Source organism: Pyrgilauda ruficollis, unplaced genomic scaffold (genome assembly GCF_017590135.1).
Source record: "Pyrgilauda ruficollis isolate IOZ18807 unplaced genomic scaffold, ASM1759013v1 scaffold66, whole genome shotgun sequence".
Taxonomy (NCBI): domain Eukaryota; kingdom Metazoa; phylum Chordata; class Aves; order Passeriformes; family Passeridae; genus Pyrgilauda; species Pyrgilauda ruficollis.
In genome coordinates, this window is record NW_024528377.1 from 365,192 (window position 1) to 385,546 (window position 20,355).

At 42.0% G+C, this 20,355-nt stretch overlaps 1 protein-coding gene across 1 annotated transcript in view; it reads left to right on the forward strand.

Annotated features, from left to right (window-relative positions):
• The first annotated feature begins 30 nt into the window (after positions 1 to 30).
• The window catches only part of IQSEC3 (IQ motif and Sec7 domain ArfGEF 3), a 93,246-nt gene continuing 72,921 nt past the window's right edge, over positions 31 to 20,355 (forward strand). The window contains exon 1 of the mRNA XM_041484478.1: positions 31 to 527. Within this exon, the coding sequence (XP_041340412.1) occupies positions 31 to 527 (497 nt within the window). The remainder of the gene's footprint in view (positions 528 to 20,355) is intronic.

The following is a 20,355-nucleotide window of genomic DNA, read 5'->3' on the forward strand; positions in this document are numbered from 1 at the left end:
GGCGGCGGGGCCCGCGCCAGCGGCCGGGGCATGGAGAGCCTGCTGGAGAACCCGGTGCGCGCCGTGCTCTACCTGAAGGAGCTCACCGCCATCGTGCAGAACCAGCAGAGCCTCATCCATACCCAGCGCCAGCGCATCGACGAGCTGGAGCGGCGGCTGGACGAGCTGAGCACCGAGAACCGCAGCCTCCGCGGGCAGCAGCAGCAGCCGGCCCCCGCCGAGCCACCGGCGGCCCCCGCCGAGCCGCCCCAGGGTCCCCCGCCCGAGCAGCCCTCGCCGCCGCCGGGCCAGTCCGACCCGCTTCAGCACCACCAACAGCTCCCAGCTCAGCCGCCGCCGCCCGCGGGCAAAGCGGCACCGGCGGGGCCCGGCGGCGGCGGGCGGGCTGCCGGCCACCAGCACCCCGCGGCGCAGCCCCACCAGCACCCCGCCGAGAAGGACGGCAGGGATAAGGGCTGCTGTGCCGCGCTGCTCCAGCACAAGACCCCCCAGGCTATCGGCAAAGGCGTCCTGAGCCGGAGAGCGGAGTAAGTGCAAAGGGCAGAGGGGGCGGGCAGGGTGGCGGCGGGGAGCGGGCGGGTAGCGGCTCTCTCCGGGCCCGCATCCAGCCGGGAACTGGGTTATACCCCCCTGCAGCCTCGCAAGGAGGGAGAAGCAGTGTGTGGGTGGGTGGGGAATCCCTCCCTCGATGCGTTCTCGGGGAGAGCAGGCAGAGTGCAAAGAGGAGCCAGGATGCTGCTTCCAAGACGCATCAGCCTCCCGCTTCACTGCGCTCATTCCTGTGGAGAAGTGTCTGTAGCCCGTTTGGAGCCCCTCGGGCAGCTCGCCCGCGGTGCTCACACACGGCATCGTGCCCTCATTGTCTGTCAGAAATAAGTAAGTCCGTGATCGACGATGAGTGCGGCTTAGCCCGGGCATGGAGAAGCCTCGCAAAGAACAGCGGCGTTGTGGTCGCTTCTGCTTGCCTTAAGTTGCTGGTATCTGTCTAAAAAACCCCATCCTCCCTGGTGTGAGCTGGGGTTTTCCTGCCCTCGCTGATGTAAGGGTGCATTATATTGCACGTGATGTATACAGATGCTGTACTTAGGTTTGACATTTAGGGTGCCTATCGCCCTCGCATGTGGGTTGTCTTTTTTTTTTTTTTTTTTTTTTTTTTTTTGGGGTTTTTTTTTTTTTTTGGGTTTTTTTGGGTTTGGGCTTTTTTTTTTTTTTTGTGCATGGCATCTGACACTGATCCAGCTCTCCAAAAGGACAAAGTATTTTTTGCTGGTCTCTCGTCTTCAGTGAAGAAAGCTTGACTACTAGTACTGGATACTGAAATGTATTGGGTGTGCATGAATGTATAGTAAACAGGGATGAGCATTCCAGCACTATAGGTGGAAAGGGCTACTATTGAAGAGCAACATTATCTTGGATTATGTATTCAGTATATGCCATCAGTTCACCAGCTGGTAATTACAGCTGCAGTCAGTATTGTAATTTCCTTTGTTTCGGCACTTGGAAAGCAGGGGGATATTTTCTGGTTGAAAGCCAGAGTTAGTAAAGTTAGAAGAAGAAGGAGCATAGTTTCTGCTGTGGCTTCTTCTAGATAGGAAAGAAACTAACATAAGTAGTAAAACCAGATCAGATGTCTTTCCTAGAATTGTCTCTATTGTCTTTGTTATAGTGATGTCAAAACAATTGAAGTGCACAACACACAAGTACATATGAAGCACACAAATGAAGTACACAAGCCCAAAACCTCTTCCTTTTCTCTTTTGACAATTTAAATAAAGGGACCTTTCTCTCTCATGTTTGTTTTGAATACACAAGCAGAACTACAATGTCGAGCTGGATTTTCCACTGGTGTAAGTAGAGTTACACCACCTCATAACAGCTCAGCATCTATCATGTTATTCTGTGAAAATCAGTGAAGGTATTGCTGTTGAAAGAAAGGCCATTAAAGGAATAGGTACGGTCAAGGCATGCTTGAATCCCCAAAAGCATATGCTTGCTTCTAAAATACTGCACCGTAAGACTCAATTTTTCAATCACAACTTAGAGGAAGTGAGTGGGCTCCTCAGAGTATTAATGCAGGTAGTAAGGCTTTGCAGGATCTGGCTCTTATTCATCATGAAATAGCTAGAGTTTAAAAAAAGAAGTGGGGCAGATCCTGAACTCATGCCAATTGGTGTAAATCCAGAACAGCACAGTTTGAATCCCTCAAGTCAAACCACTAAGAAACCCAAATAAAAATGCATAATCAACCTCACTGTGTTTTAAGGAGTGACTCCCTGCAGTGAAGGCTCTGTAAGAAACATCATCTCGGCAAGGGCTTTCCTTGCTTCTGCACAGAGTTTCTAACATACGTCATTACACAGACTGAAGAATCAATTTCTCTGCATAAGACTAAATACTTCCTCCTTATCCGAGCTCCTTTCGCAGTGGGGTTTGACTGGGGGAAGAATTGTAGGGTTTTTTGCTTCATGCCAAAATGCACAAAGAGAAGTGCATTAAGAACACAGCTGATTGCTGATGTATCATATGATGATCTTTCTGTTTCAGAGAGATAGATAGAAGGTTGGATGGAGCCTTTTTTTGTGAAAAGTCAGGGCTGCTGCTGGGGATAACAGAGCAATCCCTGCAGCGTTCTTCGCTCAGGAAGATTAAAATAGACTGCTTCTGTTTTCTTCTATAGCTTAGGCAAACCAAAATCTTTGTATAGAAAAGGAAATATTAGAGATGCCAAACAGTCTACATTTCTCACTTCTGTAGGTTCTTTTTTTCCCCCCACTGATTGTGTACACTGAGTTTCCTACTCTCTCGTCTCTGACTGTTAGAGGGAAATCAAAGAGACTGCAAAATGTAACTTAAAGGCAGCTTGGATGGAAGGTGATGAGTCTTTCACCACCAATTCACAGGATGCCCAATATACCTTATGATTCAGCTCACCAACCTCTGAGTTGTATTTTTGCTTTTGTGTGACAGCAGGGGACATATATGTTAACACCTGCACAGACCAGGTATCTGCTCTCTCTTCCTTACTCCCCTCCATGTCCAAACATGTTTTTCCCTGTTATAAACTCTGAAATGCAATGTTATCTATTATTTTCTTTTCTTAGCCAAGAGTAGAGGACTGACTGCTCACTACAGAAAATGGCCACTCTAAACAGAACAAAAAGGATATTTTAGCATGTTGGGATATAGTGGCTAAAAGCAGGGGTTAAAGCAGCACCCAGGCAGTGCCCTGCCATCTCTGCCCAGTAATGGAATTTCCTCTGTCTTCACAAAACAGGAGGTTCTGGCAATGTGTTTAAGTGTGGACTTGTGCTGGTCCTTCTCACCACAGACACAGCCCACGGATTTTGCTCATTTTGAGTCAGGTTTGAGGTGTTTTTGCAGCCCAGCTTACCTCAGGCTCTGGATAGAAGTGAAGACCTTAGCTTTTGGACACATGTGACTATTCATGTCAGCTGGAACAGTCTTCTGCAAGGGATGTCTTCTGCAACAGAAGCGTCTCTCTTATTTTAAGGAAAACTTAAGTCTTATTTTTGCTGTTAGTTTTTGTAAAAACTGACAACTTTTCTTCCTTAAAAGCTTAAAAAAAAAAAAAAAAAAAAAAAGCAACCCAAACCCAAACAAAACCTACATCTTAAAAGGGAACAAAACCAAGATTATCTCTGGAAATGGAAGGATTCCTGACCTATGCAGAGGCCCCTAATTGTTGCTGCATGTCTTTGTGTGGGAAAGGTGATACTCAGCTTCCCTGTGAAAGGAGAGGAGGAAAAGGAGAAAGATTTTTGCAGAGATTTTCAGCAAGAATTAGGCTGATTATTATTCCACGGCATCTGTCTCTTTCTACCTTAGGAGGCTATTGCATAAGCACCTCACAGTTTTAAAAACAAAAAAATAAGGTCATTCGTCATGGAATGTTTTACTTCAAAAATACAGGTTGCCAAATTAGCATAGCTCAGATCACCCTCACTAGGCAACCTCTTGTCTTAAGGGACCATCCCAAAGTGTCGGCAAATTCTGCGAATATAAATTTTCCATCCCTTCTTTATCGGAATACAGCCTTCCTTGCCAATCCCCAGTACCCTTCCTTGAGTATCAGGGAAATGCCACAGGGTTGAATTTAGCAGATTAAGTCTAAATGACCCAAATCCTGCTGGTTTTTATCAGAGAAACTCTCAGTAGGAGCTGTCTATGGAAGGACTTCTGTTCTGAGCCCAGGCATTAGCAGGAAAACTCACTCTGATAAATACAATTAGAATAGTAGCTAATAATCTGTTATAGTTCCTTCCATCAAAAGACATGGCTGCAATTCACAAACATTCTGTATTAAAGTGGCATTAAAGTCTTCTTTTAACCATGTCATCAACAGTGAAAAGAAGACATAGAAACAGGCTTTGTCTAGCATGACATAATGGATCTAAGTATTGTCTTTAAATTATTAGCCTGTGTTTGGTCTACAAGATAACTCCTCATGCAAAGCAAACTCCATGAACTCTTAGAAGAATTTTTCTAAAGTTACATTTTCCCAGAGGTCTTAAAGCTCCTTTTGGATTTGCATTAGACTGAAATCTATATTATTTTATTTTGTACTGAATTAGGAGAGAATTTTTTATCTTAGTAAAGAGGCAAGTTTTAAGATGATGTTAAAGTCACTTATTGCTCTTGTGTTCTGAGACTGTTTGCTAATTTTTTGTTAATTTCAAAAGCTCAATTATGTAACTTTAAAATGAAGATATTGCATATGCAGAGGTGCTGTTTTCCATAATTTTTATTTTTAACTATGCGTTGATGTTCTATTCTATGGATTATCTCCAGGGTAAAGACATTAGAAAAAAATCCTACTGATTGCAATAAGAGCTAACAACAACTGTAAATATTATGGTTTACCATTAACATATTTTGCTATATTTGCGCATTGCACCAGCACAAAAAAACCTGCAGCAATTAAAAAAGAAGATCAGAACAATTCCAAATGGCTTGTGTACCCCAGATATCCATTATTTTTTCACTTTGGGCACACAAGGAATGCTACTTTTGCCCTCTTCTTTCAGTGTTTAAGATTTCCTCCAGCATATTTCAGGGTTTAACTCCCTTGAGCTTTCACACACCAGAAATAGTTGCATTGGTGCTGCCCTGGGTTCTGCAAATCCCTGCTAGCAATGTACTGTCTCAGCATCAGAAGTTATTTGGAGTAGAGTGCTGTAAGCAGGTTTCAAATGACAGAGGTCTGCACTGGCACAGCTTCACAGATGCTAAAGTCCTGCTTAGATGATTTTGGCATAAAGAGCACACTGAGAGGAAAAGAGAAAGTAGACTCTCCTTGACTACATCTAATTTAAAGATATATCCACACTGCTTCCATTGCAATCAGCTAAGACACACTTTATAACATATAACATATATTTGCAATCAGCTAAGACATACTTTATAACTTCCATTGCAATCAGCTAAGACATACTTTATAACATATACTTTATAACCTGCACTGTACCTGCAGCAGGGCCTGTAAAATCCTGGGCAGAGGAATATGGAGTTACTGATTCACGACAATATTTAAGAAAAAATAGATGAAGTGAGAGATGGGAAAGAACTTAGCTGGAAAAGGAAGGGTTCAGGATGAATTTCTAGCTATAAAATTGCTGAGTAAGGACAGCACAAGGACTTCCAGAGGGATAAGGCTTCAGTAGGATGCTGTATAAAGTCCCAGCCAGAGCAATATAGTGTCAAGGTTGAAATTTCTATTGTGGGAAATCTTCCTGGTGGAATGGGAGCATCAGGAAGTAATATCAAGGAAGGAATTTTTGAGAAACAATGTCTAGCAGTGCTTTGGACAGACACCTCCTCTCTATCTGTGTCCTGAGTCCAGTTAGAGCAGTACCTGGAATAGCCAAGACCTGTACTCATCATTTAGCAAGAGGAGCTGGGGGCTGAAAACAACAGCAAAAAGTTGAAATTTAAAATACTTAAATAAGAAGGGATGCAAATGCATTATTTTGTGGGTTTTGGTTTTTTCCACTTCTGTGGTGGCAAGGGTACTTTTCTTCCATATGCTTTGTATCAACCCATTTGCTGTCACTTCCCAGGCAGATCCAAGTTAAGGCTCTGTGGGAAGACTTTAGGACCAGTGGACTCACATGGCAACACTGTTAGCATTCAAAATAATACCCACATATCTGCTTGGAAAAGTATTAAGGGGAAAATGTCCCAGCTGAGTAGGTGTTAACAATGCCCTTGAGAATTTCTGCCAGGGCCTCAGTGCCAGGTGACTCTTGGACTGGCTGTGCCACTCTTGGCAGCAGCTGGCACTTCCACATCCTTCATTAAATGGTGTGCACAGGAACATACAGTTTAGGCGCGGTTCAGACAGTTTATGCATGCAGCAGGTGGCTGCTTATATGAGATAGACTGCACACATTCCTACCAATGCCATATTTGAAATTATTTACACTTTTAGTCAGAATAAATCAGAGAAATCTCACCTCAGGATGCTCATCTAGTCCTCAGATAGTGGCAGAACAGAGCCTGTCAGCCAGAATTTGGGTCTTCTATTAATTATGGCATCTACTTACTCATTAAAAAAAAAGCTCACACGATAAAATAATATGCACTTCTGCAAGCAAAAGTACCTCTACACAAATATATAAATTAGACTGTAGAAATTTCTCAGCTATATTTTTTTTCCTTTTGCCTTGGAATGCAGGTTGAAACAGGAAAAAAGAGCTACTGCCTGTCTTTCATAATCTTTCTGTTCATAGGGTTTATTCATCTTCTGCTTTCACGTTATTTTCCCTATAAATGCCATTTTAGGTTGCTTGTTTTCTTCATTCTTTCCTAGTTCAACAGTGGTTTATTTCCCTTGTCCAGTCTCAGTTATGAAACCTTTTGTTTTTCTCCCTTAGGAAAATGTTATAGAAAGCCAGAAATAATTCTCTGTTTAAGAGATGGAAAATATTTTATTTGCTTTAGAATTACTTGTAGCCTGTGCTTGTTACTTGGTCCACATTCCATGGAACCACATAAAAGCAAATAAGAAAAAAATAAAAGTAATTTATAAAGACAGAGTCTGAAATGTGACTTTTCTCTTTTTTCCTGATTTTTAAACATTATATGTATATATTCCTTTCTTTTTCCCTCAAAGAGATGTACCTTGAAACTGGTATTATCTTGTATTCATCTATTCTGGAATATGTAATTTCATTTAGTTAAGCCCTAGGTGAGAAAATTATAGTCTTGACTGTTGGATTTGTTCTGCCCAATGGCTCTATTTAAGATCTCAGTTCAAGCATTGGATTAGCAGTCCTAAAATCAAACTTTAATGCTTCCTAAATTTATTTTTAACAGACTTGTGATGCTAGACTGACCCTTTCATCTCCATGTATTTTAAGATCTGTGACAAAGCAGTTGGAGGTCTATTGTTATAGACAGGAGTAGGCAAGTAGATCAGGAACAATCCTTTTTCTAAATTCCAGCATAGGAAGCAGCCTAAAGCTCCTGTCCTTTCTTGCAATGTGTACTGCAAGGCAATATGTATATTTGCACATAAAAAGAATGTATTTGCATGAGCATTTGTCCACAGAAGTATCTCAGAGCCAAGCTGAAACAGCACCTAGTTTCTGTGCTTTTTACATACAGACAAGCAAATAATTTGCTGGAGGAAATCAGTGCATCTTTACTGATGTCAGTACAGCCATGACAATTTGCATCACCTGAGGATCTGTACCAGATTTTGTGTATCTGTCCTCACACAGAAATACACATTCCTCCCTGGTGTAAATGAGTGCTGATAATAGCAATGGATAGCAATGCATAGAGATAATGGTGAACAATGAGAGAACCATTAAACAGCATTCTCATTCTTCCTGTAATAGGTTTGTGATGTTCCCTTACAGTATTTTAATATAAGGTGGTAGGAGTTTTGTTGCTTCAGGGTTATAAAGATACATTTGCACTTTAGATAATGATTTTTTTTTTTTCTTTTCTCTGGGCTGTGTTTGCATAGCCTGCTTCTCACACAGGTATTATTGCATTATTTTATGCTCATTGCTCAGCTCTTATTTTCATATGGTCTGAAGTTGCACTTCCTGAGAGAGATAGAAGTGGATCAATATCTTCCATGATTAGTCACATCTAAGAGAGAACATTTTGATGAAATTGAAGTGATTTTAAATATAAAATTAAATCTTATCCTTCCTGCCCTCTTCTAGCTGAAAACAAGGGGATCTGTGATCTGCAGAACTAATGGAGCTTGGTTTCCAGAAGATTTGTGTCACAGTTACATTTTCTGATGTGAGTTCTGGTCTAAGCTTCTCCTGGTGTTGAGGCTTTTATAACATCTCACTGCAACATGGAGACTTCTCTGTGGAGAAATGGCTTCAGTTCACTCAACAGCCTTTTCCTCATAGGAGAACCTACAAAGTTCTCTCTGTTACACCCTGCCAGCTACTTTTATGGAACTTGCTAGAGGTTGGTATCTCTGAAATCACTGTAACTGACTCAAACTTGCTTGAAACTCTCTGTGGGATTTGCAGTTACAAAGCAGAAACTAACATAGACACATCCACACAGAGAGAAAGAGAGATACACATGCATAGGAGGAAAAAAGGAAAATATTGTATGGTCACAGAAATCACATTTTGCTTAGGAGCCCAGGGATTAAAGACCAAGTCCTAGATCAATGAATCAATGTACATCAGATGACTGAACAGTCCACTCCAAATCTGTGACCCTGTATTGGAACTGGTGTTCTGTTTTAATAGCTGCTTAAAAGTCTTGGAATATTAAAGTTATTGAAGAATTGGGGAATTACTGTAGGAATTCAGGGGACACATGGTAGAGGTTTACCACTGGCAAATGGAGTCTCTTGTTCCTCCTGGCTTTCCATATGAAGTTGGTGGATCATCTTGGTCTACCTGCCAGCACTTGCATGGGCATGGGCTGCTGCTGAGGAAGTTACTGCTTTAGAGTCTATATTTGCTCACTCTGAAGCTCACTAAAGCATCTATGTCATTCTCAAGAGAAGTAGGAAATCGACACTGAAATTACTATAGGTCTTAAGGAGGCTTGGGATATTCTTCAGGTTTTGCTGAATTTTGGATGTTTCTTCAAATTCTGACCTTTCTATTAAAATTCAGGTCATTGCTCTCAATCTGTTTGCCATGTTGGTTTCTAGGCACTCCTCTGAAGTGGTTCACATTACCCAAGAACTGCTCTTGCACTGTTTCTTCTTCAACCTCAGCATCCAGCATCTTGGTATTGCAGTGACTGGGTGGACCCTGCCTCCATGGAGCATCCTTCAATCTGCCTCCTGGAGCAGTGTTGTTTGGCCTTAAGGTTCTTCACAGAATTTTTAAGTGATAGCATTTTTGAAAAGAGAGGGTATATCTCCATATTTATAGAGATCATTTCCTTTCTTTTTACCTCAGTTAAGGAACCAAGCTCAGCCCTATTTACTTGATTTTTTTTCCCCCCGTGATAGGAATCCTGATTCTGCCTCTTTTGGGCAGTACAGCTCTTCAGTCAGTTCAAAATTCTCACATATGTCCTTGTCTTTAATTTGCTGGTTTTTAATTTGCAAATTCATTCCCTGTAGGACACGAGTAAATTGCCTGTGTCTGCCTAGGTACTCACAGGGTACTCACCATAGTAGCTGAGCATCTGGATTTGTCCTGATGTCCAGGGACACTGGACAACTAACCTTCATCTGAACTAGCATGGAATCTGAGGAATCTCCCACTTTTGCTCTGAGGAGTCACTGATTTCTATGCCAAAGACCTCTCTTCAAGTTATTTTCTTCTATAATGTTCTGTGCCAATAAATCTATGTCCAGTCAAACTTCTGAAGTAGATAGACTGCATGGCTCAGTAATTCATGCTATTTTACAATCTAGGTAGGTCTACGAGCCAGATTCTGTCAACACTTAAATGCAAATCTGCTTGGCTGAATTCACTTAACTAGGTGGCTTCAAATAGGAAGAGACATGAGATAACTTCTTCATACACATACACATCTTCTGATGTTCCAGATGTTCTTGAGCTGACTTCTGTCCCACCACTGGAACTAGTTAGAGTTAGTTCTGCATACTGTCAGATTCTCTGCATACTTGCCATGACATTCATTTGGGATGGCACAGCCAACTGCTGTAATGCTTCCCCCAAGAATTCTTTATTACTCATATGGGGACTGTGATCCCCATGTTAGCTTCAGGAACATCCAGTGCTGTTTGCTTGTTTCTGCTGAGAAAGGGGTGAGTTTCTCCTTTTTGTTAAACTGAATACAGAAATATTTTCTTCACTAGACATGCTCTGACTGGAACTATTATACCACTTTTATCACCTCATTTACCATGGTCCTACACAGCCATGTGTGCAAGCTGATAGGGGATACCAGATTGTATCCTTGTTGGAAGAAAAGTGTTGGCAAAAAGTTTAATTCTCAGATATTTAAAGGTATTTAGCCTCCCAAAAATGGAAGAAAGAATCTACTAGTTTTCAAGGCAGGGATCAGACTTCTGCCAAGCTCTTTGCTTTCAGCAAGTTATTTTAGAGGCAGGCAGAAGAAAGGAAGTGCTGTGGCAGGGGAGGAGGAGAAGAAGAGGATGAGAGGCATCTACAGTGTGTCTCTACTCTCTGCTAAGAGCAACCCTCAGGCTGGTTTTAAGTCTATATTAACTCAGTCTTCAAATCCCAAGGCTGGAAGCGTGGCTAGAGCGTTGCCTCAGGAGTACACCCCGGTGGTGTGCACATCTGCATGCTCCCTGAAGCTCTGCAGCACTCAGAGATAGGATATGCCATAATTTGGGCTTCAGCAGAGGTTATCTGTGCAGGAGGCTATGAGGTGATGGAAGAGTGGGCAGCAGTGGGGAGGAGTTACAAGGGTAAGGGGAGAAGACCCAGTGAAACTGTAGAATGCAGAAGGGCCAGGAGCCCCAGCAGAGGCTCCTGTGAAGTTTTTGAATGTGTGGTTCCTTTACATGTGCAACTGTAATGATGCTGGGGGAGGGAAGGAATGACAGGGATTTATGTTCTATTTTTATGAAGCCTCTCACTCAGGAGAAATTAATAATAAACAGCAAACACTAAACATTATCCTTAACAGGTACCAAGTGGTTGAAGCCCAGTAGGCCACTCCTAGGCAGAAGGGAGGAGCCCACTGCTGCATGCCCAGAGTTTATGTGACTAGCTCTCATAGGTCTGGGGTGAGAGGTTTATCAGATCTCATAAAGCAATGCAGTTTAACCTGGCTGGACAATGCTTGGGACATCTCCAAGAAAGACCCAGAGTGCTAAGAGAGGACAGGGGAGTATGTCTGCAGATAGCACGATTTTTGGGATATCTCTGCCTGACATTAATGCCTCTGTTTTTCAGGTTAAATGTTGGGGGTCCCCTCACAGGATACACACACATACACACAGAACAAAGGTGTTTTCCCTGTTCATATGCCAGAGTAAATTCATCCTCACACACCTCTCACTGTTTTGTCTCATTGGCAACAGGCCTCCTTCTTCATTGTCTTCATCTTGTGAACTTGTTTTCTTTTGTGTGATGTAGGTTTGAGATGCTGACAAATCCTCACTAAGCAATTTACATCCTGCTGCCTCAAGCACAAATAGTAATATAAAATAAAAGGAATCAAAGCCCATGAATTTGCTGCAGCTCTTTACAAGGCTTCACTGCAGTCTGCTATGGCCAGCTCTCAGATCTAACACCAGAAACACTTGCATTTAAGAGATGAGCACAAATACACATTAATGTTACATTTTAAAGTGCTTTAGGAAGTAATGCACTTACTCACATGTGGAATATTGCTAGTAAATGTCCCTACCAATATCTAAAAGTGCATCAAGTAGCAAGCATGTAAGCTCTAGTGTACCTCTAACCATGGCAAGATCTTGTGGCAGGATGAATAATAGAAATACCATGCAAATGTAAGTAATAATAATAACAATAATAATAATGTCTCTTCTGCATTACTGTCTAGCAGTAGACCCTTCAGTCCTTACAAAGGCAGGTCTCATTTGACAGGAGGGAATGAAGACATGGAAAATGTTTTGCTAAAGTTCACCCAACCAGTCAAAGCTGAGAGTAAAACCTGTGTCCCAGGACTCTGATCTGTCAAGTAGGCACAGTGCCTTGAAAGAAAGAGACAAACGGGACAAGAAATGTTAAATGTTATGAGGTCACTTCTATGGCAACATTAATATTGCTCTAAATCGTGAAATCTGTTTTGCTCCCTGGACAGCTTGATAACAGAAATAATTTTTGCCAATTAAAGATCTGTAATTTGGCCAAAAGTCCTTAACAGACATTCATGATTGGTGTCAGTTATGTACACTAGAAAGAATGAGCAGTGGAGGCTGGAAACAAAACAGAATATTGAATTTGAGGAGGAACTGAGACACGTGGTTTCAGGTTGGCAGATCTGTGAATGTGTATTACGTGCAAGTCCAGCAAGGTTTCTTGCAGCAATGAACCATTTATGGGTTGCACAAAATGATGAGGGATAGAGAGAAAATATAAGTTAAGAATCTATTGTCTGCTGCTTCAGTCTGCTTTGATGGCAGAAAACTTAGCAAGCACATGGAAGACACCAGAAATATTCCTCTCATGGAAGCCAAAGGAAAAGCCTCCTACAGAGGCAAGCACTGCATGCAGCCTGGGGAAGCAAAAAGTAATTATCACACACAGAAGTGCATGTCAGTAAGTCGACAGAGTACCTTCTTCAAAAAACACTGCCTAGAAAGACACAGTTTCTTCTTCCCACTGCTGTATTTTCCCTCCCCCGTTCTCCTGTTAAGTATGGAGCCATAGAGGGGTCTGCAGCCTTGTCCCCTCATCACCTGGCACAATCACAGCAGAACATGCAGTCATCAAGTCATGCAGGCAAAGTCTTGTGCTGTCAGATCTTTCCTGCCTCACCCAAGAAGAGCTCTTGTATGATGGATATGTCTGGCTTAATTGGATTCTGGGCTGAATTTTAATGTCCAGTAATAAGAAGAGCATTTGTGTTTGCTCATCCGTCCTGGTTGTTGTACAGAGTTTGATGGTAACAAGTTTCATTAGCTTATCCTGATTAGCTTTTACCCAGGGACATCACTTTGAAATGGATCCTCCATCCTGCCTGGTTTCCCATTCTATTCTGGGGCAGACCCAGTGGTTCACAGACCCAAGCACTCTGTGGCACACTCTGGTGCATGGATGAGAACAGGAACACCGAGGGAATTCTTACAGAACTGGTACCACAGTCAGTGGGTGTATTCAGTGTAGACCTAGGCTGCATTTGCTAGCAGCAGAAGTGGCAAGGGAGGTCTGCAATGAGAGCGAGCATGCCTTCAGGATGTGAATGTGCCTTGGATGTTTATGGACTTTCTTTCTCTTACCAGGAAGGGGTTATTTGTGTTGGTTACTTTCTCCTCTCAGCTTGTACTGTAGGACATACTGATTTCTTCAATTTGAAAAGACTTAGGATCTTGGAGTACCACGATCTACTCTCTTGTCATTATCTTCCAGCTCTATTTTTTTTATTTCTCCATTCTGGTGCTATTTGCTGCTGTTGAATTCCCTGAGGTGAGCACTAACCAGAGGCACAATTAGCAACTGTTCTCCAGGGATCCAGTGTGGCACTAGTTGGAAATATTTCACAAAAAGTAGTTAAAATATGACCAATTTAATGACATTTCTCTATTACTAATCCTTCTGTTAAAGTCACAAAGAAAAGTTAGGACCTGAGTGCCTCCTTGTAGTACAGTGGCTTTTGCAAAGATAGCAAGAATGATACTGGTCTTCAGGAAAAGACCTTAGAGTCCTTTTCCAAACTTCACTGGCTTCTTCCAGACAGCACCTCCAGTTTATTCCCACTGAGTTCACCTTTGTTCCTCTTCCTCACTTGCTATTTTAACCTCTTTTTGCCCCAAACCTCCATTTTACAACTCTGCTTTGAGAGCAGAGTGTGAGAGCTACACTGTAGTGGCTTTGTTTGAATACAGCAGTGCTGAGAGCAAGGCTGTGAGGAAGGTTTCTGCTGGTCAGTTCCCAGACAGCTCTTGGGAGGACAAGGAGCATGGCATGCCAGCATATACTGAACAGTAGGATAGGCAAGATGAAATGGCATGTAGATGATACAGCTGTATCCTGATCAGAATATGTCTTCCTTTACCTCTAGATATACATCTCTGGCAGACAAGTGAAGTCTGAAAGAATGAGGGATTCAAAAGTACATAAACATATATAGTCACTACCTATTGTCTATGAATTGTCAAAATGAGATGTGCTTTATGTCACCTCTACTCAGTTTTTATAGCTGGTGATTTACATAGGTTTCAGAAACCCACTGAATTAACAAAATCATCAGTAAAGAAAGATGGAAGGGAATATTTGCCCAATGTTTTTTTTTTAAATAACTTCACATTTAATTGTTTTATTTAGTGGTGCAGTGATGAATACAGAAAAAAGTCAGTTCTTTTGGCCTGTGTTTTCTGCATCAAAGATTAAGTGAGCCCATTCTGAACCTGGGACTAAAAATGCCACAGAGATAGCTTAGGAGAAACTCTGAGTAAGCAAAAAAGAAGTCATGCTACAAGAATGAAAAACTAAGTAGAGCATTCTAAGCAAGAGGAGCCAAGCTTGGGAAACTTCTGACAGAGCACGAAAAACCACAGGTGGGAGTTCTCAGTAGGAAAGCAAAATGCAGACTGAAGCAAGCAAAATGCTGTCTACCTGTCACCCAGTTCCTGCCCTATGCTGAAACAAAGAGCCACAGTTACATGTGCAACTCAAATCAAGTGTAGCCTGTCTCAGTATCAATCTTCAGACCACAGTCTGTGGAGCTAAAAGATTCCTCTTTTAGGAGGAGTCCCTCTTTCCCACTTTTTTACACATCCCCTTTTCCCCTCCATTCCTGAGCTGTTGTAGCAGATGTGTTGTGGCAGGTGCTGTGGGATGAGCAGCAGCAGTTTTGCTTTAGCACAAACTTCAGAGATGTATTTATCAACACTAATGCTGCAACAGAGGATTCTCCTATTTAAGCTGACATAGTAGGTTTTGTCTACTACCACTACCCTCTGCTAGCTGGGGAGATCTATGGCAGACCATAGGGTGGCTACCATCCCAGCAGGCTACCATGTGTTTGAATTAAGATAACCTAAAGTGAACTTAGTGGTGTTTGTCTACCCTTTATGAGGGTATTTCTGTGGGTGACAGCAAATCCAAGTTTGCTCAGCAAAGATGCCGTGAAAATCCAGAACTACATTTGTGAGGTTGGGGTTGCTGGGCAGGATTGAGGTGAATGCAAGAGGTCTGCATTTTAAGGAAGAGACATGGGGAACTGGAGGAAGTGATGCTTCAAGACTCAGATGAAGACTGAATGTTGTGCAAAGGACTAGCAGATGCTGCATATGGCAAGATGGGTGAAGGAGAAAGACTGGAATAGTGTGAAAAAGATGATTCTAATACTTCTAATCCACACTGGAAGAACAAGCAGTAACTTATACATCTTTCTGCATGAGCAGCAGAGTTGTGTGGATGAGTAGGGCTGGGCTAGCAGGGTTTGGGGGTACTGGCAGCAATGTGGGTGCTCAGGACTAAGCTAATGTAGGTACTGCAGGTGGGAAGAGCTGCAGAGCTGCACAAAGTAAACCTGCCTGCACTCTGCTTGCCACAGACAGTTGCTATTAATCTTTTGCTTCCCCAAGTGCTGATACTCATATAAATTATGAAGGAAAAAGAGAAGTTCCTCAAATGAAGAGGGAAAGGCTCTGTAGATTCATATTTATGGACTTAGATAAAAGAGAACTTGATAGGGATCTGGAAAAGTGACATCTCAGTTTTATCCTGCCCGTCACAATGACGAGTGCAAGTGTTGGCTGATTACTTGCCACTGACTCCTCCCTTTCTCTTGTCCTCTCTAAAGTTCTGTTTCTCAGGGGCTCCTTTTCACTGAACAGCTCAGGTTGCTCTTTGTCCTTACAGCCTTGTGATCTCTACTAGTACCAAGCCAGAAATCACCTCATTTGTGATAGGTATTCTAGTTAATAATAGCAAGTCCATCCACTGAAGATATTCCTGGCCTGCTTTGCAAGACAGGAATGCCATTTCAATGGCACAATGCTGGCATAAATGTGGGGATGCTTGCACCCATCTGTGTACCTGCAGGATGCACACAGTCCATGCACCCCTGAGAGCTTGGGATGTCCCATGATGCTCACCAAGCTGTATTTATAATGCTGGAAAGAGCATTACAATTCCATAGCTGGCTGAAAATCTCCTGGGTAGAAAGCCTTGCTGAATTTCCATGCACAGGATTTCTCTGTGTGCGTAGGACTGTTTTGGGATTTGACTAAGAAGAATCTAAACCAATTTTCTCAATCAGTCTTTTGATGTTGCTGTTTTAATTATTAATTACATAAGAATAGGTTTTTAAGAAAAGATAGATGAAGCTATGTCCCAAACAGCATTCAAACCAGTCTCCAAATAAAGATTTTCCACAGAATAAACTGTAGACCTAAAAAGAAAATTACTGATATATTTTGTCTGTTTCCAGTGTCTTCCAGATGCTTAGTATGACATTCCTGTTCTGATACCTTGGCACAAATGGAGAGTAACCATGGAAGGCAATGAATGAAGCCAATCCAGTGGAAGTCCACAGCCATGAACAGGCAGAAGTGAGGAGAGAGCAGGGGCCCTTGATGTTCTAGTGGACCTGCAGGCAACAGATTCAGATTTAATTAAACTTTTAGTAGCTGGATTGAGCAGTTAATAGCAAAAGTTATTCCAGCCTTGGTAGAAGTACAGGCTGCATTGCTAACTGAAAAACAGATCTTGAATAAGCAAACAGGAAGAAGGGTAGCACTGTACCAGAAAAGGCTATTGTCTGTGTGAGAACAATTAGCTGTAGTAATGGACGTGCCATGTGTCCCGATGCCACAGCAGATTTCGGTGCACTGCTGCGTGTTTCAAGGTTCATGCCCATCCTGGTTCTAGCACAAGTGAGACAAAGATGCACGGATAATTTTTTTTTTCCTTTTAACTTGTGTTTTAACTTTTAGCCCAAACAGATTTTTATTTTCTAAACATGATAAGTATGAAGCCTTTGTTACCCTATTTCCTCCTTTTTGTTGAATTCAGTCAAGGATACTGGAGAATCACAAATAGGAATGTCAACACACTTCTTTCCTTCAACACTCCAGTATTTAAATAAAAAAAAAAACTCAAAGAAACTCATCATCACCAAGACCCTCACAAAATGGAACGTAAGTTACCCTGCCTTTATCCCTCTTTCCCTACTTCCCTGACACTGCTGAGAACAAGATCCCCAGGTTTGTTTCAATAAGGATCTGACACAAAAGAAGAAGAAGGTGAATTTGAATAAAAACTGTGAGAGGAAAGGAGATATGAAATTAGAGAGACAGTGTCATATGAAGGCATCCTTTATAAATGCTAAAGAAGCAAAAAGCAAAACACTTTATTATACCTTGCATTTCCCTGCCAATTATTTAGAGGGACACAGAACAGCAACAGTTAGTCTGTTGTAATACATGCATGCTTAATCAGTTGCCTCTGTTTAGCCTCCTCCTTTAACAGACTGAGGGTCTTGAGACAGACAGAAAGCCTTCCCAGAGAGAGATAATAAAGAGAACACTGATACAAGAACTTGTTAAGAAAAATTAGTTTCAGGAGAGTGATGTATGTAAAGGATCTGGTAATCACCCCAGCCCCAATGGTGCCTGACAACAGTGGTTTTTATGAAGGAAGTTGAACACCATAATCACTCTGCAGGGCCCTGTCCTTCAGAAGGCTGGCCTAATTAAACAAAGCAAAGCAAAACAACAAACAGCTGGAAGAAGGAGATGGGGCCGTAGCTAATGCTATCAACTGCAACATTTCAGAGGCACATGCCATCCAGGAGGCACAAAGCTGCAGCACATTGTTCACCATGACACGTAGTCATCCAAAGTTTCTGTTCCTGCATAAGACAGGCTTACTTCTTGGCATGTTGAGCAGTCCATTCTCAGATCCAGCATTGTCGTTTTGAGGAGAGCTACAGGTGAGGTGGTGAGTTTCCCATTCTCAAATGTGTGAGTATTGCTTGGTCCCAGAGGTTCACAATTACCTCACAGCTTATGGAATTTCAAATGGAGCATATTAGTGGAGGAGCTTCTGGATTTGTCTTTGAGGACCAACCTCCAGATGCAATTGAATTTCAGTTTGGTAAGATTGTACAATTTAATTTTCTTTCTTCTTGACATATTCTCAATTTCCTTCCATTATTAACAATTCTTCATCTTACCTTTCATTTGAGTACTCCTTGGATTGATGTAAAAGCCCTAACTTTATTAGTTGCCAAGGCAGAATTGAGATGCCCAAACCCCATTTTAACACTCCCCATCCACCTCTGGTACTTCCATCACACTGTTTCCTTTTTTTTGTTTTGCTCCCTGGAGGTTTTTCTTCCTATGAATCTCCTATTGGTCAAAACTATCACATATCTAGAAAGACAGAGGAATTTCATCTGAGGTCAAACAGTAAATGTGTCATTCCCTTGATCTTTTTGAGAAGCAGAGGCTACTACAGTCTTTCTGAACCATTAGAAGCAAGAGAAAGGCTGAGGAAGGTGAAAGAAATGCTGGCATCTCCTAATTTCACCCTGACACTTGGAGCTCTCGGTACCAGCTGTAAAAAAGTCACTGGCTCTAGTTCCTTGCAGACAAAAGCAGCTGTGCTGTAGATGTCTAGTGGCAAAAATCCACAGCACTTTTATTCTGTGTGCACTGCAGGCAGAAAAACCCTTTCCAACAAACTTGGAGCCTCCAGCAAAAGAGCAAAAGAAGAGAAGACAGAACTAGAAAATGCAAAGAAAGAGAGCAAAAGAAAGCAAGAATATTACACAAGTCTTAATTACTGTAAAAATAAAGTGTGATAGCTCAAACTCAATGACCCTGGAAAGCAAGCCAAGCTGTCCACAGGAGAGAGTGAGGATTAAAAAACACAGATAAGCTGAGGAAGACTGATAAAGAATGCAGCAAATGCTTTGGGTTTGGACTCTCCCAGAAAACAAATGGAAGAAGGGCACAGACTTACATATGCACAACCAAAGCAATCCCTCCCCAACCATAACACCTCAGCAGCCCACAGTTAAGGAACCTGTCTATTCCTAGGCATTCACAGAATTTTGTTCAGGGCACTTTGCACATGAAAAGATCAGCCTGTTGAGTTGGACTTAGACGGTCTGCATCTTTCATATCTACATAGTGATTATGAAATACTGAGTAGTATATAAAAGAAAAAAAAACCAACCCCACAAAGATTCAAAACACCATTACTCCTTCTCAGCTTGCTAACCCACCTCCTAACGCTCATTGGCACCTCCTGGCCTCAGCTGGGTTTTGGCTTCTAAAAGTGGAGTCAGTCTAGTTGCAGACATACCTTCAGAGGTTTAAGCTGTGGATTATGGAGAAGAGAGTGATAGGAAAGGTCACAAATAATTGTCTTTCCCATTTTAAGGATCATGACAGAAAATTTCAGGCTATGACACTGAACTGTTGAGTGAAGAACATCAAAGAATATCCTTCCAACTTCTAATATCTTATCCATTCTAGCTAGCCACTGTTAGACTTCCAGAATCGGTGTAATATGGAGCTGTACACAGGTGTGAAAGTTCAATTCACTCTTAGTCTCTTTGCTATTTAATATTCCTAAGGAAAATCAGGCACGCATTTCCTTTCTTCATGGCCCTCAACAGTCCCCAGCCCTATAGGTCATCCCCAGAGCATCCCTTTGATACAACCAGGCAACACCACCTACTCCAAGCATGCTCTCAAGGTGCCCATGACCATTCCAATGGATTCTACTTCTCTTTCTCTATGATCCCAGATCTGTGGTCTGCTAGAAACTTTGGTTTGCACTTTACAGGGCTCTTACACACTAATGCAATTAAATTTCCATGTTTTTCCAATAGTTGTGTGAACTTTATCAGGGTGATTCTCAGCATTCCTAGCTTGCACTGAAGCAGTTAAGAAATCCTCTCCCTCTATACCCCGCCTTAACAAGGTTTTTCAGAAGCACTGTTCCCGTTAGAAAAAAGAGTTTGTGAATTAAGGAGTTCAGAGCATATGTAATTGGAAACAGTTCCATCAAATAATGCTGTAGACTGGAATTCCCCTCCTGCCCTCAGGGACATAGTACTTTTTTTTCCCACACAGAAGAATATGAATTTCCATTTACAGAATCCTTTTTCTTTCTGAGCACTCAGACTGACCATTATTTGCCACTGAGACACAGCTGTCTCTGGGATAGAAGGCAGCAGTTCCCTGCAATCAGAATTGCCATTTATTCCACAAAATCTGTTGTACAGGTGTTGGGCTGGTGAACT